Raw genomic sequence first — 24,325 nt, 5'->3', positions numbered from 1 at the left:
TGTTCTGAGGCTGTGGGGCGCTTGCACGACGCATTGATGAATTTGTGGTGCAATCGTATGCTAGGACTAAGGACTAGGATTTTCAGAGAACACACAATTCACTTGCTCATTAGTGGTATAAAAATGAATAAATAATGGCAATAATACTATACACGTACTTTGTAGTAATGTATGAGGCTGCTACGTGCCAGGGGCTCGGCCGATGTTAATCTGACTACAGTGGCCACTCGCAGCGGCTTTGGTTGGCCGTCGCCGGCAGAGCCAGCCTGCAATAGGTTGGTTTAGGTACTCGTGTGCCCACTGCGGCGCCCGCCCGCCATACTTTAATCACCGTCGCTGCCACTGCCACTGCCACTGCTGACAACTTGCACCTCGCAACCAAACATTGGAAGCTGAACTGCTGCTGGCCATCCTTCTCTTACGGCCAGTGCGAGAAATGACACCTCCATCTCCAATGCTTCATGATCTCTGTTTCTTCTTGTGATACTTGATACCCATTCTGTTGACTTACTATCTACTTCCTGCCTGCAGGATTTCCAGCCTCAATACCCGTGCCATTCTCTATCGCAAGAGCCGTATTTTGACGCATCAATTCGCACACAATTAGGTTAAGCGACATCGGTACCATGCCCCTTGTGCGGCCCTTTGTACGCAAGAGCCTGGTAGTTCCTGCGTTCATTTTAACTGTCATTATCTACATCACTTTTGACAGCATCGGGCCGGGCGAATTTCCCCAATATCCCTCTCCTCCTCCTCCAGACTTTCCCAACCATGGCGTAGGATCATCATTTGGAGAAAGCCAACCTCATTGGCAGAATAAGGCCGAGAAATACCCCGTGGAATCATACATCCAGTTGCCGACCAATAAGCCGGGGAAAATCCCCAAAATCCAATATGACTTCCCCGCCAAAGAGGCGCCGATCGACCGGAAAAGACGACTTGAAAGACAAGCCGCCGTGCAAGAAGCGTTCACGCATGCATGGGGAGGATACAAATCACATGCGTGGTTAAAGGACGAAGTCTCGCCGATTTCCGGTGGCTTTTCCAACGGTTTTGCTGGTTGGGCTGCGTCGCTTGTTGACACGCTCGATACTTTGTTAATCATGGGGATGAAGGATGAGTTTGAGGAGGCTCTCAATGCGCTTGAGAAGATCGATTTTAGCACGACTAGCGATCAATACATTAACGTCTTCGAGACTACGATTCGCTATATGGGTGGATTTATGGCGGCGTACGATTTGTCGGATGGGAAATACCCGATTCTTTTGAAGAAAGCGCAGGAGGTGGGAGATCTTGTATATGGTGCTTTTGACACCCCGAACAGAATGCAGATCTCTCGGTGGGACTGGAAGAAGTCTTTGCGAGGAGATACAATTCTTCCCGCTAGGAATACCTTGCTTGCAGAAGTTGGGTCTTTGTGCCTGGAATTCACCCGGCTGACTCAGCTAACTGGCGATCCCAAATACTTCGACGCTATTCAACGCGTCACTGATGAATTAGAAAAGGCCCAGAGTAATACCGCGGTCCCGGGTCTGTGGCCAATGCTTGTTGATCTGGAAAACCTCATATTTAGCAACAAGCAATTCACACTAGGTGGCATGGCTGACTCTACATACGAGTATCTTCCGAAAGAGCACCTTCTTCTCGGAGATCGGACCAAGCAGTATCAGCGTATGTATGAGGACACGGTTGACCCTATCAAGAAGCATCTGTTATTCCGCCCCATGACCAAGAATGGAGAGGACATTTTGTTTAGCGGTTCCTATCATGGAACCACCTTGGATGCCGAAGCTCAGCATCTTACTTGCTTTGTCGGAGGAATGTTTGGTCTAGGCGGAAAGGCCTTCGACCGTCCAGCAGACCTCGCCATTGCCCGCAAACTGGTTGATGGGTGCATTTGGGCCTATGATTCAATGGCGACCGGATTAATGCCTGAAATCTTTTTTACGAGCGTTTGCGATGATCTTGACTACTGTCCCTGGGATGAGAAGAAGTGGTTGTCGGGTGTCCGGATGCACAACCACGTTTCAGAAACAGATGATGAATCGGTCCTGGAGCAGGCCGAGAAGATGGGTCTTCCTCCCGGAATTATACGGGTGTCGGACCCAAAGTACATTCTACGGTAAGTTTTCATTATTGGGTGCAGGTAAGACATGCTAATCTCTCGCAGACCCGAAGCTATCGAGTCCGTATTCATCATGTATCGCATCACCGGCGACAAAAAGCTCCAGGACGCCGCGTGGCGCATGTTCACCAGCATCGAAAAGATGACGCGCACAGAGATTGCGCACGCCAGCATTGAAGACGTGCGCTTTACCGATACGCACAAAACCGACAAGATGGAGAGTTTTTGGATGGCGGAAACGCTCAAGTATTTCTATCTCATCTTTTCTGAACCGGGTCTAGTTAGTTTGGATGATTACGTGCTGTAAGTCGTTCCGTTTATTATTATTTTTTGGGGAGCCAATTGACATTTTATAGCAATACCGAAGCACATCCCTTTAGGCGCCCGGTCGCCTAAGCTATCTCTAAGATATTTATCTATCTAATTGTTTGTATGACAAGCTGGTAGACATAGAATCACCAAATCATCACATGCAGTGGACATGTGACACCGTGCTGACTACTGACTATGCAATCTACCTATAAGTTAACTAGTTATACGTATAAGAGCACGTGCATTTAGAAATTACCAGTTGAAATGCACATATGTAGTATGGCAGATTTACTACAAAGTCTGAACAGTATGAATTTTATGTAGTTCAATCCCAAAAAAAAATCCATCTTTCTAGATGTCTAGGTAGCGAGCAAGTTGCTAGTACAAAGAAGTGATTACCTGTAGTATTCAGGAACAAGCCGACTAGAGTCTAGCCCTTGACAAACAATAGCCGGATCGGGATCGGCCTGTGAGACCTCAGGGGTCCAGAGATCAGAACTTCCCCTGTGATCCCCCCTTTCAGGTATTATTATTTGCGTGGCCCCAACTCTGTAATTACTCCGAACTGACGGTTCTTCACAGCTGATGAATTTCATGGCGTCCCGTTAAGCTTGCACTGATAAAGCGCCCGGTGGAGTCGAGACGCAGTTTTGGGGCGGCTGACCGCTCTTTCGGGTTCAATCTATCAATACTAATAAAATCTGTAGAATGCAGGTCCAGTGTTGTTTCCCCTTGGCATGTTGGTTGGCCTGCGTGATTGGCCTTAGATGGATCAGATTAGACTGATTAGATTAGCATCTCAGTCAGCCCCGAAATCGGCGTCCTACATATTCTTATTAGGTGTTGGTGTTAAGTACCAGATGTTACATATTATGTATTATGTGTAACATAATACAATAAAGAATAGTTGAACTCAATTTCACATAGTAAATTAGTACATATTATATAATACTAGTATAGTATATCCGTTTCCGAACATACCGTACACCACGCCACCGCACCCGGTCCGGCACGCACGAGAACTAGTGGTTATCAGCCGTGCGGAAGAATTTAGGAATTTGTTTTATCAGATTCGGACCCGGCCACCTCAATCAATTCCTTTCACATTCTGTTCCACCACCACGCTCCTCCTCTATTAATATTCTCCCCCATGCGGCTCGATGTTTTGTTGTGACTACCCAGTTCCCTAATTGCTCAAATGCCAGCTTAAATGCTCGCTGGTTCGCCTACCTGACGGCTGCTCCGTATTTGATCGCATCAGCCTCGGCAACTCGTCCGTTCTATCGTTCTGTCGTTCTGTCCTCCTGCGGCAACGGCAACGTCGCTCATTTCTATTCGCATAATCCATTTGCCCTTTGGAGGACTACTATATTCCCAATGGGTATGTACTGCAACTCTCATGTCCAACCTCACCTCCATGTCCAACTACACCCCTCCTACGGAAAAACGTCAATTGCCCCACCATCTTGCCCGGGTGGCGATGTCGCTATGGCCACGCCGCCCCGATGTACGACAAAAACTACTCTCGAAATCGATGCTAATTAAATTGCAATCAAGTTCACGCTGTGGCAGCGCCGTCTACCATGCCATCTGCCGCGCGCTCTATCCATAGCGGTAGGGGGAAAATTCCCCTGTCGTCTACGTCACATCCTGACAACCCGATCCCTGAAGAACCTCGCACCATCCCGTCTCTCGCAGAATCCGTCCAAGCCCTGGATATCAACCAGGAATCGCAATCAGCTCTCTCAAACCAATCAGTCGCCGGCCTGTCGGAAAGCGATTCGGACACTGCCGAAACACCGATTACGGAGCACTCCGATGATGAAAATGGGCAGTTTGACCGACAGAAGCCAGAGGCTGCTCGCAGGCGCCGTGCTTCTACTGCCTTGATTGCCGAGAGTTCAGAAGATGTGCAGAGGATACTAGGCAATGTTGGCGTTGGTGGGACAACTCAATTGGTGGAAAAAGTCTGCTGCGGTGGTGGTTGCTGCTTGTTACAGCCATTACCTAGCGCGACGAAGGAAATTTTGAACCCAATCCAGACACCCGACAACAAAGCTTATCAAAGCTTGAACTTAAAGATTCGGGGACTAGCTGTGGATAGCGAATTGACGAATGTCGTTCCTCTGCCGGAAAAGACGGTCTCGTTCTCGCCAGTCTCTGCAGACAAGATTGACACCAAATTGGGACCGGCCGATCATCCTCCCAAGTTTGTCCAGCCTCATCCGCCATATGATGTCTTCCGCGCACCATTACATCACGCTCGCGAACTTACGAAGTCTGGTGCCGAGAAAAAGACATACCATTTCGACATTGACGTGACAGACTACCCTGTCGAAGGAGGAGATGTTGACTTTGTAGTTGGTGGCGCCATCGGTATATGTCCGATGAACAGCGATGAAGCCGTTGACAGTGTTTTCAATTGTCTAGGAATCCCCAAGCCCATCAGAGACAAAAAGATTACTGTGCACACCACCTCCGGGCGCTGGCCGACGATCTGGGGCGAGGAGAAGGCTCGGGATCTCATAACCACTCGGCGAGAATTGCTAAGGTGGTGCTCAGATATTCAAAGCTACCCCCCAACCAAGCAGCTCTTCCGTGTTCTTGCAGAATTCGCCTCCGATCCTAATGAAAAGAAAATTCTCATATACCTTTGCTCTGCCCAGGGACAGGGTGCTTTCTGTGATTTGCGAACCGGGGTGCATGTTTCGGTTGAACAGCTCTTGCAAGCCTTCCCATCTACCCATCCGCCTCTTGACTATCTTCTTTCCGTCTTAAGTACTCTCATGCCACGCTTCTACTCCCTCTCCCAAGATCCAACTATCTCCTGTACCACTCGTGGAGAAGACTGTCGGCGGACCATCGAGATCGCCGTAACTGTCCACGAGAGCGATGACTGGCAGCATGGAACAAGAACCGGAGTAGGCTCCGGTTTTCTACAACGTCTAGCCCAGAAAATGGCCGCTGCTGAAAGCCAAGGCATTGATCCGAAGACACTTGACCTTCACGTACCCATGTTCCGAGGCCTAATGGCCAACCCTCTCGCCCGAGAATTCGTCCTTGATGGACCAATGCTCTTAATCGGAGCGGGCGTTGGAATCGCCCCCTTCCGCGGCTTTGTCCAGCGGCGACTAAAATCGGCTAACTGTGTCAATAAAGTCTGGGTCCTTCAGGGAATCCGCGACTCATTACTCGATGAATTGTACAGCGGTGAATGGGGCGTTGACGAAGAAAAAGTCAAAAAGGTCGTCCAAAGCCGTCGCGGCGAGAGTCGCTACGTACAAGAGGAAGTCCGTCACCAGGCTGATCTTGTCTGGTTCGTCATCAATGCCCTTGATGGCCGTGTTTTCGTTTGCGGGAGCAGTAAAGGCATGGGCGAGGGCGTGGAAGCGGCTCTGGTTGATGTTGCCATGGCGAAAGGCAACCTGAACTTTTCCGAAGCAAAGGAATTCTGGGATAGGAAGAAAGATGCCGGGCAGTATATTGCAGTAAGTCTCATTCATGCATTAACCATGGTTAATGACTATAGTTCAGTGCTAATTATAACTAGGAAACATGGTAAACTAAATCCTAAGCCACTACTAGTATACAGCCACTCTAGTAGTGGGATGTTTTAATTGTCAATTCGTCACGCAATTCAGCCTGTTTTCATCTCGGTACTTTGCACAATTTCTGCGGCATATCCCTTTTTTTTTGTTGGCGTTGGAGGCTGCATATGTTTATGTCTCGAATTAGTACATAGGGGGCTTTCGTGTGTTCAGTCTAGATTTGTTTATCGAGGTAACTCAAGCCAGCAGTATACAGATTTAAGTATATGTAGTATACATGGATTTAATTCAATCATAAATGATACATATGTATTGGCCAGCCGGTCTTGTATATGATGAGAAAGATTCAAGATTTCAAAAGACCAGAGTATTCGGTTCAATGTTCAACCTAGCGTCACTTCCTAGAGACCTCAAACTTCCAATCCTCAGGGAAGTGACCGTACTGTACATCGTCCCTTCCCCGGAAGATGTCATCATAATGCTCAATACGAGTTTCCGGGTCCTGTGCTTGCTGAAAGTACCGCTGGCCCAAGCCACGGAACACGGGGTCATTCCACATCGTTCCCATCCACGCCAGCGCATCATCGCTTGCAGTTTCTAGAGGAAGATTATACGTACGAAACCGCTAAACCTCAGCATCAGCAACTCGCGTTAAACCAAGTCATGTACATATGTATCATGGGGGTGTAATGGTGTATACCCAAAGAACCGGCCAGAAAAAAGCATCGGCAATACTAAATCCCCCAAACAAGAACCCATCATCGACCTGCCCAAGAGCCGCAAGACGTTCCTTGGTCTGTTTCCGGGCCTCGTCCCAGATAGCCAGGATACGCTCAACCTCGCGTTTTGCGTTATCGGGGATTGGGATGTTGCCAGTGTACCGCGCGAGAAAGTTTGTGCCGAACGTGCCTCGCACGGCGGAGAAGCCAGAATGCATCTGCGCGGCAGCGCTCCGCGCAAGAGCTCTGAGCTGACGATCCGCGGGCCAGAGACGTAGCTCCGGGTGGGATTCGGCGAGGAATTCACAGATGGCGAGGGAGTCACCAATGGAGATGGACATGGAGCGGCATTCTAGAATGGGGACGAAGCCTGTTGGGGAGACATGTTTCACCTATTGATCAATGTATTGGTGAGTGTGCATGTATACTCCCGACATTGCATGCCCTGTTGGGTGTAATTACATCGGAGAGCTTCACAAACTGGCTCGTATGCGGAATGTGGAAGTATTCCAGGACAGCCTCGACTCGGGCCGTCCAGCCTGGGCTTGTTAGCGACGGATTAAAGATCCAGACAGTCAATTGGTAATCTTACTGGAGTAGCGGGTGTAGGTGCCGATGAGTCGATAGTCAGGTTCCTGAGCTGCCATGATGATGATACCGGAGATCTTCAATTGGAATTATAAGAACATTGAAGGGATGTAGATATTGAAATTATAGGTGGGGTAAATAAAAATATACTCAGAACATGACTCATAACGGGTCTAGCCCTTCCCGAATTAAGCACTTACAGTACCAGTATCTTAGAACAAATCAAGCAGACTCAACAACAACAATAATAATATTACAATCAAAATCTCACCCGTGTATTAAAGGGTATCTCTCCAGTATTGACGCGGAGAATTTGTATCTCAAGACGATCACTTTTGGTACTGTATTTCCACATTCTACTATAGAAATCACTACCCTTCAGGGTTGGATATATATATACTATATATAATATTAAGGGTTAGGGCAAGCTGTTGGTGGGATCATCAATTGATTCAATCAGTTCGTAATGCTGATATGTTTGAATAACAGGTGGGTCTTTTTCTTTCTAGCTGAATCCTTGCGCATGTATTGTTTATGTTACTTAAGAAGAATGTTGAATACATGTAATACCTACCAGGGAAGAATAGCCCCGTCCCAAAGATAGAACTTAGCCGAGTCCTCAAGCGTCACCTTCTCAAGCACATGCAAAATCCCCTCCACAGATTTTGGAATCGGCATAGCGCCTGAACCGGCCTCATTCCCCATATCGGTTGCAACCCAGCCCGGATGTAGCGGCACCACAGTAAACCCTTCTTCATGAAGTTCATTATGCAGCTGCACCGCAATCATATTCAATGCCGCCTTAGACACAGCATACGGCCCGCGGAAGCCGCCCGTTGCATTTATCTGCCGTGCCATTGACCCCGACTGGGAACTGATTAGTAGGATTTTCCTCGTCTTGCGAGCCTTCAGTGCTGGAAGAAAGGCTTGCACGATCCTCAATGCCCCGATTGCGTTGACGTCAAAGTACTCGGCGAGCCGGGTATCAGTCGTATCTAGAAGTTTCTCGTCCTTGCCAATGGCAGCGTTGATGATGAGTGTGTCGAGTTCGGGGATTTGGGATGCGGCGGCGGCGATGGATGTGTTGGAGCGTTGGTCGAGGGTTATTGATTTAACGTTCGAGGAGGGGAAGGGGATGGGTTGTCGGACCGTGGCGTATACCTTGTTCTGCGGGTTCTGACTGAGCTGGTGAACGAGTTCGTGGCCGATTCCACGTGAGGCGCCGACGACCAGGGTGATTTTGTCAGACATCTTGTATATCTCAATTGATGTAGTTAGGGTGATGTTTTCACAATTATCACTGGAAAGACCTGGGAAGAGTCAATATACATATCTAGACAATATCGGACTACTCACAACAAAATTGTTGAATCTTAAGTGTGTCATTGTTCCGAAAGCTCCAAGAGGGCTATTAAGAGTTTACCACCCCCTCGGTACACGGCCCGACGACACGACTCTTGGTTGCCCTAGACTTATACCCATTACTAATCTAACAAGCTGCATGCTGAGCTCCAACTAGTCCGAAAGAAGAAAGTCTCCTCTTTTCCTCTTTGCAGAATGTCCCTCGTCTCTTAGAGATTTAAAAGGATATGATTGACGAGCTGAATCCCTTTTGGCAATTTTAACATCTTGGATGATGTTTTATGTTTTTAATCTAGAAGCTAATATGGTCGCTTTTTAACCTGATATCTTTTGCATATTAGAATCATTTACTGGAATTTCATAGACCAGTCAAGTGGTCTTGAATACATGAGAAACGCGAACATTGCAATATTCCAAAAGCCCTGTACTACCCCATTCACCACCAAGCCCGCTTTCCTTGTGCCCAGAAAACAGCGCCTTGGCGGTGAGTCGATGGCCAGAGTTGATGAATATATTTCCAGCTTCAAGACGCTTCCCTATTCTCTCCGCGCGCGACTCATCAGAACTCCAAACACTCGCTCCGAGGCCGGTTTTTGTGTCGTTGGCGTAGCGAACGACTTCGTCTTCTGTTGACCACTTCAAAGTCGCGATGATGGGGCCTAGTTTGATATTAGTAATTAGACGTTTACAGGGAGAAGAAAGAAAGAAAGATAAGTTAGTTGATGTTTTCTTACCAAACTGCTCCTCGGTAACAATCCTAGAATCATGCTGTGGCTCGCTCACGATGTGTGGCCCAATGAAGTACCCGCCGCGATCGTCAAACGAATGCCTCGTACCGATCACACTGTGACCCTGTTGACGAGAGTCAGCGAGAAGATCTTGTATGTGGTCAAATTGCAATTTGTTTTGAATCGGCCCCAACAAGCTGTCCTTCTCGCCAATACTCAGGATTTTCATGGTCTCTATCATTGCCGCTATGAAGTCGTCGTAGATATCTTGATGGATGTAAACCCTCTTGATGGCAAGACAAACCTGTCCTGAGTGGAATAGAGCTGCTATGGTGACTTGTGGCGCAACTTTGGCGATGTCGACGTCCGGCAGCACAATTGTGGCGTCATTACCACCCCTATAAAAATGAGTTGGCTATATTTCCTTCAAATCTGTAAAAGAAGGTAATTTGACATACATCTCCAAAGTAACCCGCTTAACAGTTTCTGCAGCTACAGCCATGATTTTCTTCCCTGTCGCAGTCGAACCAGTAAAAGAAATCTTGTGAACATCTGGATGTGCCACCAGCGAAGGACCGAGCAAGTTATCTCCAGACAGAGCCTGTAGAACTCCGCGAGGGAAAATACCCTGGGCAATTTCAGCCAATTTTAGGGCTGAGTAAGGGGTGAATGGTGATGGCTTCACGATCACCGTGCATCCAGTAAGCAGACCTGTCAGAACTTTTCCCATTGCCAAGACAATGGGGAAGTTCCATGGGCAGATGGCAACAACGACTCCGACGGGGACGTAGCTTGATGTTGTTACCCTATCTTCGAGATTTAAAACCTCAGTTGGTAAATTCAGGCTGAGATGGTGATCAAACATAGAAATCGTGTCAGTCAGCTCCGAGTCTGCCATAGCGCTTGTTTTTCCGGCCTCTTTATAAAGAAGAGTTTTGAAATCCTGTAGATGAGAGAAAAAAATGTCCTTGTATTGGGCAATGAGCCTGCGCCGATAGTCGATGGTCGTCTCAGACCAGGTTTCCAAAGCTTTGTTTGCGGCGGTCACGGCATCTTGCATATCGGATTTTGAGGCCAGTGGCACATCCCATAATGATTTACCGTCGAATGGGTCAATTCCACGGGCTGTTTCAGCTGAGTTTCTGGATTCTCCATTTATGATATTGGTAAAGGAGGAGAAATCAACTGTAGACATGATGATTTGCGATGCTGGTATACTTCTATACTTCCAGAAGGTTGTCGATAGAACAGAGAAGATTTGGGGATGATGTTGAAATGGTTACCGACTGGGTTGATGAATGAGTGAGTTTCGAGGGGAATGAACCTCGACATATACATGTAACATTGAAGACAAAGAGAGTGCCCTGCATGTGACGGCGCCCAGCCACATTTGAATGCCGACAAAAGTTGAGAACAAAGAAATGAGAACAAAGAAGGAAGGCGCACAGGCTGTAACGATGGCGATTCATTTGCCTAAGATTTACCCCACAAAGAAGCAATTGGACCAGATCCTTACTGAATTGAATATCTGGAACGGCAACATGATGTTTACTCGGCATGGGGAGGCTAAGGATGGAAAACGGCTACAAATGGCTTTCCAAAGCAGCAACTAATGGAGAAAATATCAGTTGGCGCTCTCAATTGTGGGACAAGCCCAATAATTAAGAGATTAATCAATCAGAGATCCTATGTCCAGGCATTTTTGGCTTCGAAAGGAACTTGGAAAGAATCATCAAAGCTTACACAAACAGTCGATAATGGTGCGATTTGATATCCTGCGACAACGTGGAGAAATTTCCACTCAAACGATGCAAGTCAAAACTCCAGGGTCTGGGGCTGGAGAAGTGTAAGAGCCTAATTAAAATGTGAAATACAACTGAAGCTAAACTATATCTTAGAACACATTTAAGTGTCTGTCATTCTGACTTGAGTTTGGCGTTGATCCAGGTATACTCCAGGCATAATCTCAACGCGGTTGAATTGAAGAAGAGTAGAGCGAATCTTGGTGCTTCCCACGAGGGCCAACAGCTGAGCCACTATATAGTGAGGCATCGTGCCATTGAACCTGAGGAAATTCGGCCCCTGAGCATATGCTGCGTTATTTCCGCTACACACGACAACGGCCGATGCGCCTACACCCCCCGTATGCTTTTCATTTCTGCAGCAAGAGTCTCTCCTTCGTTGTCTTGCGGAAACGTTAGTATATTAAGGAGTACCTCCACCCTAAGGCCCTTCGCGAGGTCCTCCTTCGTTTTGATGTCGACACGATATCCCATTCCCCTACTTGATCACTGCACAGCCACATGACTAAGATCTCCACCACTACCTGCTATTACCGTCGGGAACCGTAAGGATGCCATCGCACAGTTGGATATGGCTAGTCTTGGCGCTGTAACTACGCATGTCTAGACGACGGCAATTGACGACCTTCCCCACGTTTTTGACCAGTTGAAGGCTTGCACGCTACGTGGGCGTGGTGTAATTGAAATGAAATAGGACGAGAAATTGATGTTAAGAAGCAATGACAAGCCCTGATTGCATCGCTACCATAGTCTTCTCCATATTTTCCTACTCTCTTAACCTAGCTCCGGACGTTTAGCAAGAGTGGAGACGGGGATATAGATGGAATTAGAATGAGAGGCATAGACCAAACCACCAGCTGGAAAATAATAAAAGATAAAAAGACAAAAGCCGATGTTGAATTCGTTGCCTCGTTGATGTCTTGATATCATCGGATTTCTTTTCGCAGCCCGTACGCATCATCACATTTAAACGTAGGTAAGTCAAACAATGTCTGCCGAATGATATTTAAGCCTGAACGAGAAGTTGGATGAAATTTCTTTTCTTTTAATTAAAAACAAGTCGACAAATAATAAATAATCAAGACTCATTCTTATTTTATGGTCTTATTCAAGAAAGTATGTTACTGAAGCAAAAGATTCACAGTTCAAACTCATCATAGTCAAGCCTATCCATCCCACCTTCGCAGCAGCAACCAGCGGTGTTGACTCTTCAAAGCCACTGTCCAATGAGTGACCGAGTAATCCATAATAGCCCATCACACTGTAGATAATTCCCCAATTCTCATCTATTTGCCCTAATGTACGACGTAGTTGTCTTCGGAGCCACTTCTCTCACCGACAAAAGCTATATCGCATCTACCTAACGCTTCGGTGAACCCGACTACATCGCTCCATACATTGCCCCCTGCAGCAAGCATCGATTGAAGTAAGACCTGTTGTTCGATGTTAGCAACGTCGATATTGACGGGAATGTGCTTGGTCCAAACTCACCTCGAGGACAAGCGAATAAGGTACACCTCCATGAACTCACTTCTCCAGCAAATTTTACACACGCTCTTTATACAGGGAAATGAGCTCTTCCATGTAGATTCCAGTTTCAACCCTCGCCGCGCCGGATACCGCATGCTTCTAGCCAACAAACTCCCTTCGGTGGGCTACGGCGGACAGCATAGGCGAGCTGGCTGGGGCTTTGAAGCAGGCGCTGTGAGAACAGAACTACATAGCGGCGCACTCGATGCATCATTCACGCAAGCTCACCACACCGGTGTACTTCGCTGACCTGTAGCCGACAGACTATCAGCTGATGGGAGCGGTATCTGCTGTTACAGGTGCACGAATCGTCTGGGTCACGAGAATCTGTACATCGCAGCGCACGTACATCATACCGAGGGGTTAGGCGAAGACGAGTCGCGGGCGTTACGGGGCGGGCTGTTTGCACATGCCACATAGGAGAAGTATACGGTGGAGAATACACCGAGAGCAGCCAGGGGGTTTGGTGGTTGGGGTAATACGTGTACGATGCATCGGGCTGTCGGTGGGCCGTTATTACCAAGTACATGTCCAAGCGGGATATGCGTGTCGGCCATCAGTGCATGATGATAATTCTCAGGTGTGGGGATTGAATAAGCATACGGATAAGAGGGTTGGCTTTCCATAGATACGTTTGACTGAGATGAGTCGTTTACATATGTATGTTTGAAGTATATAGGTAACTTGTTACAATATTGTACGTATTTTCAATTTTATATATTGATATATTGATATGTACATATGTAATTCGGATTGAACATAATTTCCACGACATCATTCGTCTAATTTAGGGTCTAAGTGATCAACACCACTACCAATCAAGCTTAATACTAACACTACCGGTGAAACCACTAGTAGAACTAATCCGACTAAAGATTTTTTATTGCTATAATATTATTATTATTACTATTGTATCACGAAAGAAAAGATCGATCGACATCAATAATTATATTCATAGATTGTGACTATTGTTCAAAAGGAGGCAAAATTTCCTATCGAATCAAAGTAGTATCTTTTGTAGAATAGTTTGCCTCACTTTGTAGATCCCTTTTTGTTTTTTTCCCTACATATGTAAAAGTGCATGGAGAGAAAATATGATGTATCATAAAAATAAACATACAGCTCATGAGTATACTAGTCTGAATGGAAATGGGCTTGCATCTTGCATACTATGATTACTATGCAGATCGTGATCAATAGATGAATAGAATCATCACTCTGACACATATTCGAGTTCGAATGTTTTATTACGTCGTAGTTTCAACCACTGCAGGCATGCACACCAGGACGATGCATGGTTTAATGATATCATTGTACAGAATAGACTGAAAAAAAAAGCGAAGTGATCGATTAACTGGAATTATCACCTGTCACTTTGCAGCATGGATATTTCCTGGGTTAGTGTAACCGTAACAGCGGCTTCGTACTACGTACCACATAACTAGTCAGTAGTAGTAGTTAATAAAGTAGATACCTGATCAGCTAAGCTACACTTGGGCAGATATGCCCATCAGGTTAGATTGGGCGGCAGTGGAATTTAGTATTTGAGTTCTTATGGAATGCTTATGCACGAGAGCACAGGCGGTGATCGTATCGTGGACTGATATCCGTTTGTCCTTGCATACGGCAGGGGCGTGTGATCTCTGCCTTGCTTCGCCACAGTGGCTCAACTGCTGCCATGCCAGTACGTTGCAAAATCCCTCAATGAGATCCGATACATGCGCCACAGCAAGCAAGGGCAAGATATGTGACATGTTCGCCGTTTGATCAGAGCACGAGATGGGATCTTAGTCACGTGGAGTACTCATTCACTGATGACACCGACGGTGGTTGGCGAGAAGAGGAAAAAGTGTTGAGTATGGCCGCAGGACTGACATGACTGAGACTAATTGCGGAGTCGTTAAATGAACTAGATACTTGTCATAGTGTCTGTGAGACTTGGCTACTGACGTGCGCCTCTATGCAAGCCCGGTAGACGTAAATGTGCTTTTGATGCGGCATGGGCCCCTGGCGTAAACAAATCAACACGACACAAATCTCGGCGGCACACACTCGCTGAAAGAAAAGTCACTATAATAGGGTCGTCGTTATTATTGATATTAAAATTTTTTAGAAAAAAGAGGGGCGCATCTGCCATCACCGATCTTGCAGAATCCTAGACAGATCTATAGATCGTCCCCACTGTTCCCGTCCCCGTACGGAGGATGAATAATGTTGAACGAACTAGGTATGTACTCATAACCCGTGAGCGTTCACTGGTGATAGCATGCTGGTGGTAGGTATGGTTGGCATTTATTCAACACTGTGTGAGGAACCCTACTCGATCGGCATGCGTAGTCTGTGCCTATACTCGGTCACCATGAAGTGTACAGATATCTGTGTAGTAGAGTGCCACATGGTCGACTTGACTGACGACTCAAGGAGGACGCGGACAATTGACGGTTACTAGTTAGTCTATGACGAGGCTTTAGTTTCTCCCAATGACCCTGCACGGAGCAAAAGTTAATTCGCACTGGCCGTGATCGATCGCGATAGAGTATGTTCTTCGAGTTCATCATTCAGCTAAGGCTGCTAAGCGGTTAGTGTTTGGTAGTAACTGAGTTAGCGCGGACTAGCAGCATACTAATTTGCAGCAGCTAGTGAGGACATGCATGCACGAACTCCATACTTGGGTCGTCCTGTACAGCCTAGCGCGGAGTGGCCATTTAAATGGCCTAAATGGATGATGGGTGTCATTGTTCGAAGCTGATTGACTTTTGAGTCTTAAACTTGAGTGTGCGATCTGCACGGACGCCAATCCGACGCACTGAGAGGCGCGAGAGGTGACGTGTTCTGCGCAGACTGCTCCGGGTAATCGTATTAGTAGGAAGAAGACGAAGAAGAATAAAAACCAGAAACGGAGAGATAACTGAGTGAATGATTGTCAGTGTCTGTACGTCGTACAGATGAGTGTAGACACTGTAGAGTCATTTGTGACACCCGCAGCGGGCCCCGCGCAGCGGTGGAGGCAGCAACTGCCCAGGGAAAATCTCCGCGCCGGCCACCGATAAGGAAGGCGCCACTGTTTAGTACTTTCCTCTTTCTCTCTCTTCGTGACAGTTCGTGTTCTTTCGCACGACGATCGATCCCCTAGCACCTTCCCTGTGTAACATGCACGATCCCGGAAGGGGAAAAGGCACAGACCACCGGCCCATTCATCCATTATTGTTATTATTACTACGGCTTATGATTATTATAATAAATTATAGCTGGCAAAAAATTAAGCCTTGTCTCTCGAGCCTCTGACAGTCTGCCCCACCGCCCGCCCTAATCCACTAACCCAGCCCGGTGGGATCCCATCATCCATGGTACGCCCCCCCCCCAAATTCCAAATATTCCTCATTTAATATTTTCAACAAACCCTATAGTGTGATCGAATCCACTCTCGTCTGAGTGCAGGAGCAGCCGCTTATATGCCGGTATCAAATTAATGACGGTATTATCAATAGTCGGCATCCGCATCGGCGCGCAACCACATCTGGAGATGCGTATGAGCGCCGATTCAGTGGGCGGCGTCAATGCATTCAATAATATGGATAATATTGCGGGCAGTCGTGACGTCGCCGCTCGGCCAAACAGAGCGCATTCCATCAAGCCGGACCAGCATGCCCAATTTCTGGGCTGTCCAACCGCGTGCCTGATCGGCTGCTAGCAGTTTTAAGTTTAAAGGCGACTGATTTTCAAGCCAATCGCTCCTGACGGAGTAATTTACCCTAGTTCTGCCAACGGAGTATCCGATCGCAGCACAAGCGTTGTCTGCACCAAACGTCATGTGCGCTCTATCGTCCATGTGAGGCTTGAGTATTGGCACTGTGGTGGAGTGTGTGATAGATCGCCTGCCCACACCGAACTTCGCGTGAAGAACCTAGCACCAAGGAACAACTGTAGACGACTCTGCAGTAATAATCCTTTCGCATGGTTCATCAGGCGCTCTCAGCGATGAATTTCGGTCGAGATCGAGTTTGAACTTGGAGCTGCTCGTTCGTACTAGACGCATTCGGAAGATGGGCCGAGTAGACCGCTTTTGCTTATTCTTTTATTTTTCAGTGGCTATTTTATCACTTTTCCTCCGCTTTGACTCAAAGATCAACATGCATATACGAATCGAATCGAATCGCCAGAATGGACCATCAGAGTACACGCAGAGGCGACCCCTAGCATACTTCATTGCATCATGGCCATGTCGGCTACAAGTGGTGAAGATCCAAGAAGGCGCATGGAACATTGGAATTTTCGGTAGGCCAAGACCAAGCGGGGGCGGCTGACAGCCAATGACCAACCGCCATCGGAAAAACCGTAGGGTGACCCCTGCCTGAACGCGGCTCGGGTGGAATGTGGCTGCGCAGGCGTGTGGCTGAGCACGCCTAACCAGTGGCATGCAATGTTTTATCAGACTATCCGTATCATTATCATCATTATTATTGTTGCGATCACGATCTGCTAAGTCTGCAGCAAGGACTGCTAGGGCCCGGAATTTCTCCGACGGCGATCAGGGATCACACTGCATCATAAGCCCATACCTGGATAATAAGTTAGATAGTGCTCAGACACCGACCAAGCAATTGCTTAGTCGCCATTCAGAGTGCCGTGATATGCGGCCAGAGCCAGCATACGACTGCGTTGGCGAACACGCGGGCTACCTTGCCGCCGCGTACCTGTGTTGTCGCGGCAGCTGAAGGCCGGGGCTCAGTAGTAGTAGGGCCGGGCGAGAGTCTAAATATGAGGAGAATCAGCTCTTGGGTCCAACCTTGGCCATTCCACGGCGGGGCTCTAGGCGGGCGAGTAAAAGGGCCAGTTCTGTGACTTCTGTCAAATCGGTAGTTGCCGACTGCCATGCTTGCCGATCTGATCAAATGCCAGATGGACTCCTAGGTAACCTGCAAGTATGTATTAACTAACTTCTAAGTAGCCAATAGTGCCCAGGAACTAATTAGATAGTACGGAGTACGACACAGACTAAGTTAGAGAGCAAGAGTCAGTAATACGCACGTCGTAATGCTACGCCAGGAAGATAGTGGTAAAGCGCTGTGGCGCTGATCGTCGTTGGGGCAAGGGGCGGGCAATGATTGGCGCAGCAACCGCAGCGATCGATCGACGACCCACTCGCACCTACGAACGGGTGTTCTGTGTGGCCGCTAATCACAGCAGCGCCCCAACTAATCCATGCTTGGTAATACTAGGGTGCTACCCACTAACCAAGCCACACAGCACCAGCTGGCAGGGGTTTTGGTTCAGAAGGACTCTCGCACCTCGGCACTTGCTGCCACTGCTGCCCTTTTTAACTTTGCCCCCATGCCGCATCCGGTACCGGCTGCTTTGATTGCGTCGCTCCATGTGCGGCCTGATTGGACCAGGCGCCCGCGGGTGGGCCGATTGACTGCCGGAGATCCTCCTCTCGTGCGACTCAGCTGTCGCCTTAGCAGGAGGCTGCCCATTAATCAATATTATGCGCATCCGTTGTCGCCGAAAATTCATCCACACAGCCAATCATGTGCGGCTGCCACTGTTATTTGGAGTTAATTATAAATTGGAATCGAGCAATGGAAATCTGAAATTGCGATGCCAAACTCCTGAACTCTGCTTCGGATTCTTTCTTGTCTCGTTATCAAAGGCCATCCGCCTCTTGCATCTGGCTGCTGCAGCCTGCATGCCGGCATATTACACCTCGTATGCGAGTATACTGTGCCTCGTATTCTCCTGAGAATGGCCATACCCTCACCGTGGCGCTGTCAACTGTCAGGCTCCAGCTGTCACCAAAACCTTATACTAGTATAGACTAACACGACGGACAACGCGATCGCCCTTTCTTTTAGTTTGGGACAGCTCAGTGCAGGAACGGTGCTAAGGGAACACTACGAGCGCCTAGGAGGACTAGTAGACGAGCTCCACCGTGACTAACGAGACTAAAGAGTACAGGGCAATCTGAATGAATCCTTCCCCCCCCCGCCCCATCCCCCTCGCACCTTCCCATTAGTCCACACCCGCCCAAACCCGTGGGTATCGTCAACCCATGGAAAATGCAAAATGTAACTCTTCCGCCGCCTCACGATCACTCATGTCCTCGCACACTCGCGCACTCCCGCGCAAATGCTCCGCGCACTCGCCTTGCATACCCTGGATGGGCGATGGCCGACTCCTCGCTCCACTGCACGCCCGCTCTGACTGGCTGCGTACTAGCCTGATTACATGCTTGCCTGCGTACGATGATGATTCTTCTTGTTCCCCATTAGTATTTTAGCATGAACCTGCTCTGTCAACCCACAGACTAGCCTAGCTGCTGCCAAGTTGCCAGAATTTTGGGTCGCGGTGCTCTGCAGTGACCACTCCCTCCTCTGCCGGCGGTGGCTTGCCTGCTCTTCCGATCCAACCTACAGGCTAAACCTATTTATCGCGCCCTGATCCTGATTCCTGGTGCCCTAGCTCTCTGCTGGTCGCTGTCCCTCCTTCTTTCTTTCCTTTTTTCCTTCCTTCTTCGTCGCTGCTTATCGTTATCGTCTCACCTTCCCTCCCTCCGCGCTCAGGAAATACAAAGCCTCACTCAACCACTGCAACACGTCGTACCGGGTCGCCAGCGTGATTGTTACATCGATTTCTATAAAAACAGGCTTGCTAGTTGCAGAAAGACCCAGACACAGACATCTCTGCCCGTGCCGATCAGCTGCTGTCAGCCGGTGTGGCATGACAACCGCTCCTTCTCGCTGAATCGATTACCTTATATTGCCACGGGCTGGTCGGTTCCCGCATGTCTCAACAACACAGCCAAGGGGCAGAACACAATCGCAAGAAAATGGCTGTTACATATTCCAGCAATCTCCCTCCCTCCCGCAACCAGACCCTCCCATCCTTTCGCGAAGTAAGGCTACCACCAACCGTCTTGCATCCGTTCATCACTAATCCTGTCTGTGTAGCTTCTCCCCCCGCATCTGCACGAAGAAATCGAACGTAGCTCAGATGCCTCATTCAAGACCAGTTCCGCCCGCAGTTCGGGTCACCGGGGCCAACCACTGCCGTTGCCATCCGGAGAGATGCGCCAGATGCACCCTTCAGGCACCTCGACTCCCACCCCCGCCTTTTCTTCTCGAGGTCCCAGTCCGATTTTACCACCGCTGAGAGACTTACAATCAGCCTCGGGTCGGCACCTTGACCGTCCGATGAGTGCTTATGATAATGCCCCTCGATCTGGGAGGCCGGGACAGGAGGCAGCTTATGGCGCTCGCGTCAGCATGGAAGATGACCGATTTCGTTCGGCTCCCTACGGGGGTGGCAGCGGCACGACACCCGCCATGTATAGTCAAACTGCGTATGACGGTGCCCGACATGGCCATTATCCGGCTTCCTATAGCAGCGAGTCTGAGTACTCGCCCATGACCCACAACCACACATTACCAGCGTCCACGTTTGGTGTTATTGGCGATTCTCTAGACTCACGGGGGAAGAGGAGAAGAGGCAACTTGCCCAAGCCGGTGACAGACATTCTGCGCGCTTGGTTCCACGAGCATCTCGATCATCCGTATCCGACCGAAGAGGACAAGCAGATTTTCATGTCCCGAACTGGTCTTTCCATCAGCCAGGTAGGTTGATTCGGTTCTTTACCGTTGCGAAGCTAACCAGGCGGACAGATTAGCAACTGGTTTATCAATGCGAGACGGCGACAACTGCCGGCTCTACGCAATCAGATTCGCAACAGCGACGACCAGCACCGAGGTGGGTCGCCGATGAGCGACGCCGACGTGGGTATGTCTTCCCCGGGCTCGACCGCTTCTCCAACACATCCGAGACACGGTTGACGGCGTTATGTGCTATATAAAGGTGCGAGACTACACTAGACTGCGACGACCACTATCGATCTTCTTTGCGACATGTTCATTATTCGACGCATTATTCCATAACGGATATACTTGCTTACTCGATTGCATTGGCATACCGACTCGGCCGAGATCGGACTAATATTCATTTCTAATCTACTTTAATGGCGACTTGCATTGCAGGACGGCTGCAGGTTGGCTTCTGGGTTTATCTCTTCATGACGAGTGATGTACTTTTGATGTTGATTTTATTTCAATTTTGGTTGGAGCACCATCGATTCCCTTCTATACAGATGTATGCTTACTAGGCATTGAGTGTACGGCGCACGGGGCTGAGGATCGCAATGATACCCTTGTTTGTACTTGTGGAGGATAGAGGATCATAAATTGACTTATTATCACCAATACAAATACCTACAGAGTACAATTGTCCCCAAAAGGAGTGTGGTGACGTAGCAGCTAGCCCAATGCGGGTAACGGCCAAACCCTAATGCTTGAGTCCGTGCTCCCACAGGCCATCGCCCATAGGTTCTCCAACAACCACATGGCCAGAAAATTCGGCCGCCCTAACCCGTTCCTGACAGCACTTCACTAGTGCTCGTTATTCTTATCCCAGCATGTCCACTACTCAATGTTGGGCTTGGACTCTTACGCCGGGGTGCTCAAGCTGACAAGCTCCGTACCTATTAGCGATAGCTCCGATCTGCGGGTGAGTGTCGATCGGCAATAATAATAATAATACTATGTCAGAAATAATATGCGACTAGAATCCTTACTAAATAAGGGTTGCGCCCTTTTTGGTATAGTGATTTAAAGTTCGACATAATACTAATATTTACCGCCGACGCCTAATAGCCTAATAGTCTCCCAACCCCGCAGACTAGAGTCTGGCAGTGCTGATGAGTCTTGACTCCTGACTACTAGCTGCTCACGTTACCGTTGCTAATAGTTGGCCACGTGGATGGATCCTGTCACGCGATTCTCATTGCCACATCGTGACCATGAGGATTATTTCCTTCGACCTGTATGTCTTGACTTAGTCGAGAGTAGTTAGCTATTCATGTGTTTCAATAGCTGTCATATTACCCATATTCACCTCCTCCGTATCAGCCCCAGAGCAGATTTGTCTCCGGCCGCGCATGATTCCTGGTCATGATTCCTGGTCATGGATCATGGATCATGGATTGGTCACGTCGAGTCAGACGCAGGAATCAAGGATTAGGCTGAGGGAGAATCAGATATCGATGCAGACTAACAAATAATTTGACAGGGAAAGATAAAGTCCGCTAAAACATGTACATGTACTCTGTCCTAGTAATAGTAGTAGTAGTAGCTATTGAGTCGGATTAGCAACGGCATTACTATAGCTTTAGTCTCTGGGTGTATGCCCTACTCCATACGTACTAACAACGCCAGGTGTTGTTACATGGCCTATTCTAACTTTCAGTTGGGGTATGAGTATGCAGTTAGACAATATGCCGGCGACTGGAGGGGCCATTGATCTGATTTGGCTCGAACGATTGCTCCAGTGAACATGTTAACATGTCTATGCAGATGATGGTGTGTGTGGTAAAACGACACACGAGATTAAAATATCATAATTGCTTAGCAATACATGTAGCTAATGTGCCAAGCAAAGTCTAAACCTGTATCCCTGTCATGACTCTAAGTGATCCACCGAGTCAGTCGTGGAATTGATCCATCGTGCCTCATAGGCAGGGATATCTGATCTACACGGCCGCCGGCATATCGCCAGACACATGGTGCGGAAGTTACATGATTTATAGTCTCGCAAGTCGGTATCCGTGTACTATTCAATATGCAGGACGAGAATTGTAGATGGGTGCATTTCTCAGACTAATATCGGACTAGGGGTCGGATCTGTCAATATTAAACGCAACAGGGGTTAGACATGTTAACGTATGTCGCTAGTTGATTGGTTATAATATGTCGACTGCATGTGGTTTGTGTAGTGATACAGACAGGTGTTGCAATGTGCACATGCACATATATATATGTTAATGTTTATTGAAAATGTACCAGACATAGGCCGAGTACATGTACATATGTACTGTTGCGCGAAGAATGCGTCGTGTTATTTGTAGCAATCACTAATGTGCATTTCAACATTCCTGCATGTGTCCGTGTGGAATATGTGCTGGATATCTCGAGTGTCGCACGTAGAAGTAATATTTGATATAGTATTGTTAAACGACGTTGGGCTAGATATGAATTAACCTTTCAGAGCTTCGTGCCTTAAAATACGACTAAAATAAAACAGCATTTATAAATCTATCACGTTATCATCATATTCAGAAACGCTAGAAGTCTCATCAAGACGGGAGGGACGCTAGTCTTTGTAAGATGCTAACGAAGTTTCGTCGGGTTCAGCAGTGTGTGAACCAATTCCGAGTTGAGAAATGTGAAACAGATTGTAACACACCTGGTTTGACATGGTCATTCGTATCCACGCTAGTTTCTAATTGGCGGGGGATATAACACTGATACTGGGAATAAACGTTATAGGGCCAAATAGACATGACACAAAACAATATCCCTGCCCTGTTACAACGTCAATAAACGGCAATGCACCTTCCTAACGAAGTGACAGCTCATCGGCAATGCGGTACAGAGCCTTGTGGTAAGACTGTAATCAAAGATTGCGTAGTAGTCTAGGCGAAGAATTGGAATTTGGTGGATTTTGGTACAAGGCTTAGTGTTACAAAGGTCACACAGTTGGCTCAAAAGAATGATACGTCGATTGATACATTTGGAATAAAACATCGGCAGAGGGCTTGGGAGTATCACATGTGTTAGATCGTAGAAGGACTGATGTTGACTGATTAATTTGTGTTGTGTAGTCTGGTTTGAGAATGTGAGCTGCCGGCTCAAATATTTGTGTTACGTGGGACGTGTAGAGTAATAAATTGGGTTGGCTGCTTTGATAATAAGTTCTCGTGCTTAATGTCCAGCTGGTACTGGGATAACAGATGGCAGGTTCCGATGTTGTCAGAGGAACATCTGTCATTTCGATTATACCCTTGAGTACCTGTGCCAACACCCGTACTTGTCACTCCGTATCTGTACGACCAACTAGACAAACCCTATTTCTCACTAATTTGTAAATACCAAATGATCATTGATATCTAAGGTGCATATAACCGAAAATACAGTACTGCTAATCATTACCCCCTCGCAAGGTGCCATTTTTCTCTATGTTTTTAGAATATCTTAATATAAATATAAAATATATTCTCAGCCGACTAACCAATACAGCACGTCAGATTATCAATCGGCCTGGATGGTTTTACGACATGCACTATGCCGGTAGTTGAGCTGCTTGTGCAACCACTAGAATGTTAAAATGTTTATGCGCGCACCCGGTATGACCACGCGGGTGTCTCAGTACATATGTAATATTTGGACTGCCAGATACCATCTTTTAAATCAAACTCCTTAGGGTTAGGACGATTTGCAGGTGGTTGCATGCTTCACATGCTGGATGTTAGGGTTGATGGTGTTGGTTTTGGGTGGTCATATGACGACGGAAACCCTACTTGCATCCCCATACTTGCATCCAAGGACAAGTTAGGCACCAAGGCTATACGTGTATCTGTAGACAGTGACACATAGTCTGTCTAGAATTTATTATCCAAAAAATCATATTGTATGTCAACGGATACGATAGAAATGATACCAAGAGAATAATTCGTTCCAAATTCACATATTGTTTTCAAGATAGGAATGTACATTGTTTACGATATACT

The 24,325-nt window shown here is 47.6% G+C and overlaps 7 protein-coding genes across 7 annotated transcripts; 4 read left to right on the top strand and 3 right to left on the bottom strand.

Moving 5' to 3' along the window:
* The first annotated feature begins 364 nt into the window (after positions 1 to 364).
* BGW36DRAFT_335375 (class I alpha-mannosidase) lies at positions 365 to 2,790 on the top strand. The gene is made up of 3 exons (XM_046212934.1): positions 365 to 2,122; positions 2,171 to 2,428; positions 2,482 to 2,790. Exons 1-3 carry the CDS (start codon positions 627 to 629, stop codon positions 2,519 to 2,521), a joined length of 1,794 nt encoding a protein of 597 aa, XP_046077172.1. The 5' UTR covers positions 365 to 626; the 3' UTR covers positions 2,522 to 2,790.
* Positions 2,791 to 3,488: 698 nt separating this feature from the next.
* Positions 3,489 to 6,255, top strand: BGW36DRAFT_370746 (FAD binding domain protein). Its single transcript, XM_046215279.1, has 3 exons — positions 3,489 to 3,818; positions 3,995 to 5,925; positions 5,988 to 6,255. The coding sequence occupies exons 1-3, from the start codon at positions 3,815 to 3,817 to the stop codon at positions 5,997 to 5,999; spliced, it is 1,947 nt and encodes a 648-aa protein (XP_046077171.1). The 5' UTR covers positions 3,489 to 3,814; the 3' UTR covers positions 6,000 to 6,255.
* Positions 6,256 to 7,392, bottom strand: BGW36DRAFT_370743 (putative glutathione S transferase). Its single transcript, XM_046215278.1, has 4 exons — positions 7,297 to 7,392; positions 7,167 to 7,243; positions 6,686 to 7,096; positions 6,256 to 6,610 (listed from the first exon to the last, which is right to left on the bottom strand). Exons 1-4 carry the CDS (start codon positions 7,349 to 7,351, stop codon positions 6,380 to 6,382), a joined length of 774 nt encoding a protein of 257 aa, XP_046077170.1. The 5' UTR covers positions 7,352 to 7,392; the 3' UTR covers positions 6,256 to 6,379.
* A 341-nt stretch (positions 7,393 to 7,733) lies between these two features.
* On the bottom strand, positions 7,734 to 8,715 carry BGW36DRAFT_313715 (uncharacterized protein). Its single transcript, XM_046212524.1, has 2 exons — positions 8,649 to 8,715; positions 7,734 to 8,602 (listed from the first exon to the last, which is right to left on the bottom strand). Exon 2 carries the CDS (start codon positions 8,541 to 8,543, stop codon positions 7,863 to 7,865), a length of 681 nt encoding a protein of 226 aa, XP_046077169.1. The 5' UTR covers positions 8,544 to 8,602; positions 8,649 to 8,715; the 3' UTR covers positions 7,734 to 7,862.
* Positions 8,716 to 8,961: 246 nt separating this feature from the next.
* On the bottom strand, positions 8,962 to 10,577 carry BGW36DRAFT_313713 (aldehyde dehydrogenase domain-containing protein; the record flags this gene model as incomplete). Its single annotated transcript, XM_046212523.1, has 3 exons — positions 8,962 to 9,313; positions 9,389 to 9,780; positions 9,841 to 10,577. The coding sequence occupies 3 exons, from the start codon at positions 10,575 to 10,577 to the stop codon at positions 9,024 to 9,026; spliced, it is 1,419 nt and encodes a 472-aa protein (XP_046077168.1). The 3' UTR covers positions 8,962 to 9,023.
* Positions 10,578 to 12,285: 1,708 nt separating this feature from the next.
* Positions 12,286 to 13,020, top strand: BGW36DRAFT_370739 (uncharacterized protein). The gene is made up of 2 exons (XM_046215277.1): positions 12,286 to 12,617; positions 12,676 to 13,020. Exon 2 carries the CDS (start codon positions 12,706 to 12,708, stop codon positions 12,961 to 12,963), a length of 258 nt encoding a protein of 85 aa, XP_046077167.1. The 5' UTR covers positions 12,286 to 12,617; positions 12,676 to 12,705; the 3' UTR covers positions 12,964 to 13,020.
* Positions 13,021 to 19,540: 6,520 nt separating this feature from the next.
* BGW36DRAFT_394286 (homeobox KN domain-containing protein) lies at positions 19,541 to 20,540 on the top strand (the record flags this gene model as incomplete). The annotated part of the gene is made up of 3 exons (XM_046217899.1): positions 19,541 to 19,606; positions 19,662 to 20,324; positions 20,373 to 20,540. The coding sequence occupies 3 exons, from the start codon at positions 19,541 to 19,543 to the stop codon at positions 20,538 to 20,540; spliced, it is 897 nt and encodes a 298-aa protein (XP_046077166.1).
* Positions 20,541 to 24,325: the final 3,785 nt, after the last annotated feature.

This window comes from Talaromyces proteolyticus (assembly GCF_021365285.1).
Source record: "Talaromyces proteolyticus strain PMI_201 chromosome Unknown BGW36scaffold_2, whole genome shotgun sequence".
Taxonomy (NCBI): domain Eukaryota; kingdom Fungi; phylum Ascomycota; class Eurotiomycetes; order Eurotiales; family Trichocomaceae; genus Talaromyces; species Talaromyces proteolyticus.
The sequence above is the reverse complement of the archived record's forward strand: the minus strand, read 5'-3'. Positions and strand labels throughout refer to the sequence as shown.

Coding starts and splice junctions, on each gene's coding strand:
- BGW36DRAFT_335375 (XM_046212934.1), top strand. CDS start 627: ATGCCCCTTGTGCGGCCCTTTGTACGCAAGAGCCTGGTAGTTCCTGCG. Junction 2,123..2,170: donor GACCCAAAGTACATTCTACG/GTAAGTTTTCAT, acceptor AATCTCTCGCAG/ACCCGAAGCTATCGAGTCCG. Junction 2,429..2,481: donor AGTTTGGATGATTACGTGCT/GTAAGTCGTTCC, acceptor GACATTTTATAG/CAATACCGAAGCACATCCCT.
- BGW36DRAFT_370743 (XM_046215278.1), bottom strand. CDS start 7,351: ATGGCAGCTCAGGAACCTGACTATCGACTCATCGGCACCTACACCCGC. Junction 7,244..7,296: donor CACCTACACCCGCTACTCCA/GTAAGATTACCA, acceptor TAACAAGCCCAG/GCTGGACGGCCCGAGTCGAG. Junction 6,611..6,685: donor TTTTCTGGCCGGTTCTTTGG/GTATACACCATT, acceptor GCTGAGGTTTAG/CGGTTTCGTACGTATAATCT.
- BGW36DRAFT_313715 (XM_046212524.1), bottom strand. CDS start 8,543: ATGTCTGACAAAATCACCCTGGTCGTCGGCGCCTCACGTGGAATCGGC.
- BGW36DRAFT_370739 (XM_046215277.1), top strand. CDS start 12,706: ATGAACTCACTTCTCCAGCAAATTTTACACACGCTCTTTATACAGGGA.